General features: G+C 39.1%; 1 protein-coding gene across 1 annotated transcript in view; it reads right to left on the bottom strand.

The window, feature by feature from the left end:
* LOC112942986 (potassium channel subfamily K member 16-like) overlaps window positions 1-7750 on the bottom strand; it is a 12708-nt gene extending 4958 nt beyond the window's left edge. Inside the window, exons 1-4 of the mRNA XM_026034050.1 lie at window positions 7538-7750; window positions 4153-4267; window positions 3479-3645; window positions 792-957 (exon numbers count right to left, since the gene is read on the bottom strand). Coding sequence (XP_025889835.1) covers window positions 792-957; window positions 3479-3645; window positions 4153-4267; window positions 7538-7750 — 661 coding nt within the window. The remainder of the gene's footprint in view (window positions 1-791; window positions 958-3478; window positions 3646-4152; window positions 4268-7537) is intronic.
* Between the last annotated feature and the right edge of the window lie 305 nt (window positions 7751-8055).

Here is an 8055-nt window from a genome sequence, read left to right as displayed (position 1 = left end):
TTTTTTTTTTTTTTTTTCTTTTGTTTTTCTTTTGTTCCAAATTTCAGGTTAAGCCTAGAACATCTGTCATCAAATCTGTGAATCCCAGGCTTCTGGCACTGACAAAGGAAAAAAATCTCAGTGAGGTAATGATTATTTCTGTAGTGTGATATACCTAGGTACAAGGTTCAAAATCACTTGGAGAATGTTACTCGGGAAATRCAGCCGTTTTAAGCATATGGATACGTGACTCTGTAACCCCAAGGTTGATGTTTTTACAAAACGGGCACTCAGTGCAGCTGGACAGAAGCAGGATCGTCAGCACTGCAGCTGTCCATTTAGTCTCTCTCACCCAGATCACTATGAGACTTCATGTTACCTGGATTCAGGATGGCCTGGGCTTGTTCTCTCCTTTCAGGATATAGGAGAGAAGGGCTGCCTCTTGTGAGGTAATATCCTAGTGTTCTGAGTAAGTAAGCACACTATATGTCCTGTATTAAAGCATTAGTTTAAATAAGCTGATGGAAAGACAGTTCCTCACATCTTTTTCTATGTGTCAGCGTAGATCCCTAAAAACTATATATTGCCAGTGGATTTATTTTCTTTCACAGACTTCCCAGGGTTTTCTGCTTCAGCTGTGTCTTGTACCAGGTTTATAATGGTACAGGAATAGGTATGGTGGTATAGAATAAGTGTCTATGCTGTCTATGCTTAGGTTTATATTTGAGTAACTAATTTCAACAAAGTTCCTCCCAGTGGAGTGAGGATGCAGATGGACAATAAAATTCGCCCATGTTCACCCTTATTATTACCTACTACATAGTCCCCAAATCCAATGGTGCTGAGGGTGATAAAGGTGAAATAAAAGCCTTCTCCATAGCTCCAGCCTTCTACATAACTGAAGACCAGTGGTGGGAACACTAGAAAAAGCAAGGTCCCAGTGGTCAGGAAGATGGCCATTGCCAGCGTCTGAAAGACCTGCAAGAGAAAAGGAAGATAGCAGCTCAGCAGCAYAGAACATGGGTCCACTGGAAACTGCTGGTTTTGCTTTGCCTTGGATCACAAACCTACTACTGCTGGGAGCAACAAACAAGAAAGCAAAAATAAACTGATGCTTCCAGGCCCAGCATGCTGACCCTCTGGTTAGGCTGCACATAGGTACTGGAGCTCATCAAGAGCTTCCTCCGCAGAAGAAATCTTAAAATTAGTGAAAAATGTGGTTTTATTTTTTATGCTATAAGCTATCCATTTTTAAAGTATGTTCAAGCTATATTTCCAAATTTACTATAGCAATCACAAGAACTAAATGCTAACTTTACATTTTCATTTCAAACTAAGGTGCTCGTACAATCACTTGACTCTAAGAACACAGTCCTTCAGGAAACATGGCAAATATTGCATAAAAGATTGGCAAGAGCAGTCTTGCCAATCAAATGCCTAATCAATTAGGATTCTCTTCACCATTGCTGCTTCCAAAGATTTATTAAGTGGCTTGCAAGAGCTCAGACAAAAATATATTTGAATAAAATTTAAATGAAGTTGTTTTGCCTGCTTTTATTTTGAATTTAGAAACATTCAGAGCAGAGCTTTTTCCATTTTTTTTTTTCTGTCAGCACAAGGTAGATCTGTTTCTTTCAGTACAAAGTCTGCCTTTTGGGAGATGTTTAGAGCAGCTAAGTTATAGCACATGTGGCTGCATTAGTTAGTACACAGAGCAGTCAATGGGTCATGACGGGAATGGCCTCACAGTGTGACCTAACGATTGAGGATCAGGAACTCAAAGGTTCCCAGGGAACTCGCCCAGGACTAGCTAACTTTTGACTAGTGATGTGTGGTCTGACACAAGCTCATTGCAATCATTTAAAAATGTCCTCATCGGYATTTGAACTAAAGTATGATGTGTGCTATGAATGCACTTACTGTAACTTGATGAAAAATCAAATCACTTGGTTTATGAAATGAGAAGTCCACGTAATATTTGTTTTTCTTTCCCTCTCTACATTATGTCCTACATAAAAATGGTTCAGTGAGTTGAATTTGAGAAACTTGCTGTGAGCTTACTGGGTGACTTTGACAAATCACTTCTATGCTATATACCTTGTCKCTCCAGCTGTATAATAATATGAACTTCATTTGCAAATCATTTTGAGAGTTATTGAATGACACGCTAGAGTTGATTTCTGTTCTCATTTAGTTCATTGAATAAGTGTAATACTATTTAATTAGATAGTAAAGCTTGCATAAAACTTTATATTACAATGCTCAATATTACCTTTTAAGAACTTAATGCTTAAGAACTTAAGATCTTAAGCATTTAAGAAATTTCTGGTAAAAAACACATACGGTAGAGGAAAGTGTAAGTCAGGAAAAATCAATTGTAATTAATCACTGAAAGTGTTATTGAATTGCCTTTGAAAGGAGATGAACCGATTTCCTGGGAGAGCCTTTCCAGGGTGAGCAAGCAGTTAAGGTTCCCAAACTCCACCTAATCTYGGAAATTCTGCCAGAAAAGAGGTATTAATTCAGGTGTGAAATAATATTCACATTCCTAAAGTACCATTGCAAATCTCAAGAAAGATGCAGCTGTATGAGCACAAAGTCTAGAGCTGCTGGTRTGTAGGGAATGGATATGGGTTATGCAGCAAAACAACTTGTTATTCATATGAACTGAGTCTGCATTTGATAATAACTCTTATAGCTTTGCCAGCAAATCTTTAGCAGTGTAGATAAAGAATACAGAGATTCAGAGACTTCACAAGTGTGAAAGAGAAAAAAGTATATCCCAAAGTACTTTGGGATGTTTAGACATGACATTCAGGATAGTTACCACAAACATATCCGATATTCCCTTTCCTTAAAGCAATGGGTAATTCACGGAATCTTTACTCAGAAATGTCTACTAACTTTATAAGTCACATTTAAGCATTTTATACAATCATTGTTTCCCTTATTCCAATATATCTGGATTATCTCTGTGACTCAGCAATAAACTATAACTAAGGAGAAGGCTTTTTTATTTACAATTCAATATAGGAAAAGGAAGGAAGTGGTAAATTGCTGACACAATCTGGGAAAGTAATTCAGGCCAGGTTAATAAGGCCAATAAAWATAAGTTGCCTTTGCACAGTGTTGAGTTAGATTCTGAGCTAGATAGTGCTGTAGATGAGATAATATGAGCTTGATTCAGCAAAGTGTATTTGTGTGTGTATTCCACTAAGGTCAGYAAAGCTCAAAGACCCTGCTTAAAATTGAGACTCTGCTTAACAGTTTTGTTGAATYGAGGTCTAAAAAGGCAAATCTGGTGTTCCTCAGGCAAAAGGAAATTGCTTTAAAGCCATCATGTTTAAATACATTATTTTTTGGATAGAGAGGGTCATGCGGTTGCTGTGAGTTGGAGAAYTGGGTGCCCACAGTGACACTCAGCCTAACAGCAGCTCTCCCTATCTGAGAAAACAGCTTTCCTCAGTTTTAAAGCAATGGAAATTAATTGGCACTGTACCTGAACACGGCCTGACTTGTGCACCCATCTTTCCAGTGTAATCAGATGAGCATTGAGTCCTTTCCCCAGCTGATTAAGGAAGGCCAGGTTGAGCGGCACTCCAAACAAGGCATAAAACACACAAAACACCTGCCCTGCCACTGTGCTGGGGGCTAGGTTTCCATAACCTGGAAGAAAATAAGGAAAACCAGCTACCCGAAAAGGCTTTACAGTCAGTCTTCAGGCTATCATGGGAACTTTCAAGGCTTCATAGAACCACTGAATCATTACACTTAGAAAAGACCTTCAGGATGATCAAGTCCAACCATAAACCCATCACTACCATGTCTACTAAACCATGTCCTAAGTGCCTCATTTACACCTTTCTGGAACATGCATCTCAATCTTCAACAGCTCCCTGATTTTGTGGGCAGTGCAACTGAGTGCTTCAAAGTAACCTGAAGATGTTATGTGCATGTACAAAATCATATTCCCTGTTCCAAGTAGGCACGTGGCTTCTTTTGCAAGTGCAATACACCATGAAATAACAGTAACAGGTAACTGATGGCAAAATGCAATGCACAGTAGTCAGGCTCTCCTTGCAAGGCTATTCTGTCCAACAATGGTACATTTTTGCAGCTTTGTCAGGCAGCTGGAGGAACCCTCAATTCTTAAGGAGAAAAAGAGTACCTTACCTATAGTAGTAACAACAGTTCCTGCAAAGAAGAAGGAGTTGCCAAAGTCCCAGTTACTGGGATTGGTAGAATTTCCTTCCGGGTTGACCCCTTTTTCCCATGCTTCCATGAGCACCTGAAGCAGAAGAGGCCAGAGGAGTAAAGAYGAGCAACCCATTAGATCAAGTCAGAAGCAATAGCAGAAAAGACCAAGAAGTAAATATTGCTTTTGACCTTAAGCAAGCATTGCCATACACAGTGAWGACAACAGGACAGACTTGGTCTAGGAGGACCTTGGAGAGGTCTTGTGCTGGCAYGGTAAAGTTCGATGAAATAGAGCTAACTGGGAAATTCAACACTCTGACCTGGACTATTAAGGTAGGATCTATTCCATTATTAGTTGAAGGTTGAAGGGAGGGGCTTAGAAGGAGTGCCCCAAAATGANAAAAAAAAAAAAAAAAAAAAAAAAAAAAAAAAAAAAAAAAAAAAAAAAAAAAAAAAAAAAAAAAAAAAAAAAAAAAAGAGCAGTTCCTCTTCTCTCTTTCCCTACCTGTAACTATGTAACTATCTCATTCCAATTTCATTCCAATTCTAAATTTGGGCATGTGTAAGTGTATATTTGTGCTTGGGGGAAGGATATTGGGAACATGCCTACTTCTAATCCCTCCATGTAAGCACAAGTGTGCATGAGTTACAGTTTTTTTAGCTATGGTTTCTCAGCGTTGCCAGTCAATACCAGGCTTCTAGTCTCAAATACTAACTAAAGAAATATTTTCTGCTGCGCCACAGAGCTCTTACCAGAGGACCAGAACTATTGTGTGGAGGTACCGCTCCTGTTTATATATTAAATATCCCGTCAGCCACCTTAATGTTGACTGTGTTCCCAGCCTTTTAAGAGGATTTTTCTGAAGGAGAACTGGGTGCCTTCTGCTCATAGTCTGGATGTGGTCTGGAGAATGTCCTTGCTTGATACATATCTACTTTGAAGTCTGGCTCACCTTTACAGAATGGCTGAATGAATACTTGTAAATTCATAGTCCTTGTCTTCCAGGTAGTCTTGTATGATGCAAGTTTATTAACTAATGTTTCCCCTTAATTAACAATTCCTCCCGAATTGGTTAAGTCCATCAGACACTTGTCTGATGCTGGGCATCTTGTCACATGTGATCTCACGATAAAAGTGCTAACAGATTTTCTTATTAATAGTAGAAAGAGCTGTATACTGTTCATTAAAAGCCYATTCTCAAAATGGGAAGAATTTAACACCTCAGATTCTCAAAGATGACTATTTTATTTGGTGGTTAGAAGTAACACTCAGAAGCTATTATGGTATGAGTCATTTGAAATGTCTGAAACAATCTCAGGTTCAATTCACCCATGTAAGGAACATTTCTTGGTTCTCTCCGTTTCAATCCACCCAGGCTCTGAGATGCTACATCTACATCATGAAAGCCAGAAGGGAAGAATAAGGCAGTGTTAAATGTGGAACGCTTCAAACATTTTGACAGAAGAGATTTCTTTTAAGCACAACATCAGGGAAGAGGTGGCAGGCTGGGGCGCAGGAGAATAATTCCTGAAAAACCTCTTGCTTGGGACACAGATCAGTATAAAGGTCTACCACCTTTCTGTCTACAACTCAGATTGGAGTTAGGGCTGGAGTGCTAACAGAATACCTGGTGAATGGTTGCTGGACATTTGCAGTTGTCTTTGAGACCAGAAGTAAAAACAATCTGCTATGATCTACAGTAAAAGTGTGAGCTCTAAAGCATGTAGCATAAAGCTATAAGAGAATGTGAGGAGAAGAACAGCTGCCTGTCATTCCCGCATCTGTCACTGCAGCCTCTTGTGGTAATAGACAAGCATTTGGCCTTCTCAGCCAGTATGTATATAAATTGTTTTAGGTCTGAAAAAAATGTATGGCCAAGATCAAAATAGCTAATTTAAAAACACACCTCTTAAATAATCAATTCAGATCATGAGCAAAGAAAGAAAATAATTTGCTTCAGGCAATATCAAGTCAAAGGTTAATAAATTATAAATGATCTATAAATCCCCTATTATTACTAATTAAAGATAAGTAAAATTAAGCCATAATTGATTCTCAGATTCTAGGATTCAGGTCTAAAGCACCAGCAGTAAGAAAAGATATTGTATCCCTGTCAGCTGAGCAAACTGAGTGTGGTGGTGTTTTCTCACCATAGCACAAATACTGTTGCTTTTCTCACTGCAACTCATAGGATGCTGATCAAGCTTCTCTGATATAGTAAAAACCTACAGAGACAATTTCTTCACAACACTAGTTTTAGAATTAAGAGCTTTAATCTTGAAAGAATTCTATTCGTWATTACTAGAAGAGCTGGACAAATTTCTTAAGAGGCATTAAAAATGACAGAGGAGTTGCAGTGTTTACATTCACTGCTCCCTTGAGGATTAACTGTAATTACTTTGAAGTTTGGTGCATGGTGGTTGATGATTTGGTGCCCTCCAATGGTTTTGTCTGGAACAGCTAAAAGTGAAATAATTTATATAATTCAGCTGAAACTCAGCAAAATGCAATTGTCTGAGTAGCCCTACTGCACTAATAAACACTAGCGCAAGAGGAAGGAGAATTTGGTATCATGTGACTTTTCACACCTTAGGTTTCTAATGTACCAGAGATTTAACTAAACCCTTTATTCCTATGAAGTATCCCAGTCTCATTTAGTATGAGAATTAGAATTCTCTACCGTCTTACCACAAAGACAATGGAATGACAGGTAATATCACCAACTGGTGTATTCGAGAAACACAAGCACATTTTGGTGTACTTAAATTCTTGAAAACTTTAGATGTCTTCTGGATAACGACAAAAGTTTCCCCAAGTCATGTATCACAGGATTAGACATCAGAACACTGTACTTGTAGAAAAAGGTTCAGACACTTTCTGTTCTCTTTATGATTTGGACTTTATTGTTTGCTTAACACCCATTATATAATCTAGGCTCTTTGCTGATCAAAAGAATATACCTTGGCAGAAGTCCTCTGACTGAGAACCAGCATCCTATGTGGGGKAGTTTAATGACCTGACAGAAACAGGTGCATTTACACCCCAGCTCTGTGGCTGGAGAATTTTTGAGCATAAAGAAAGTGGTAATTCAAGGATTTCTGTCTAATTCTTGTAATCCTAGAATGATAGGATATATCTAAAATAATACCATGGTGGGGTTTACAAATCATCTCCAGATTTTTTTCAGGAATAGATTTAAATGCAATTGAAGATGTCATTCATTCTCAAACCATCCTGAACAAGACCTTTTTATCGCTCATTAGAAATGATCAAGAAAAAGACACAGCTCAAGCTGTCTGACTAATCTCCTTCCGAAGAGAGGTCTGGAAGTATAGGACCACTATAGGCTGTTCCTCTTACCTGCACAAACTGCTCCAGGGCTTGTCTGTCCACGCATGTGTGGTTCTGCAGGAATTTGAGCTTCTCCAGCTGGAACTGGTCCCGAGAATGGGCCTCTGCTTGCTTCTCCAGCAGCTGGAACACCATAGCACCCAAGAGGAGGTAAAAGAGATATCCCAGGACCAGCAGCAGAGTCCAGCTGATCTGCTGCCTGTGCAGGGTGAGGAGGGTCATGTTGCTGCTGCTGTGGCTCCGAGGTCCCTGCTCAGTCCTTGCTAAGTTACTGTTCCAAGACACCCTCCAGCCAGGGCACTCAGCAATCACACCTCTATGTTCCTGGCTACTGCCACAGGGATTTTTTTAACGGAACATACAGGCATCAGGCCTGTGCAAAATGAGACAAATTTTATTCCTCTTCTTTATGCCTATTCTTCATCAAACACAAAACAAAACAATAAAAGACTCTATGCAAAATAAGTGGACATCTCTTTTATCCAGAGATCTCAATCACATACATGAAGCTTGACACAAGCCCTCTG

The sequence above is a fragment of the Nothoprocta perdicaria genome, unplaced genomic scaffold, assembly GCF_003342845.1.
Source record: "Nothoprocta perdicaria isolate Ctin4 unplaced genomic scaffold, notPer1 scaffold_139, whole genome shotgun sequence".
NCBI lineage: Eukaryota > Metazoa > Chordata > Aves > Tinamiformes > Tinamidae > Nothoprocta > Nothoprocta perdicaria.
The sequence above is the reverse complement of the archived record's forward strand: the minus strand, read 5'-3'. Positions and strand labels throughout refer to the sequence as shown.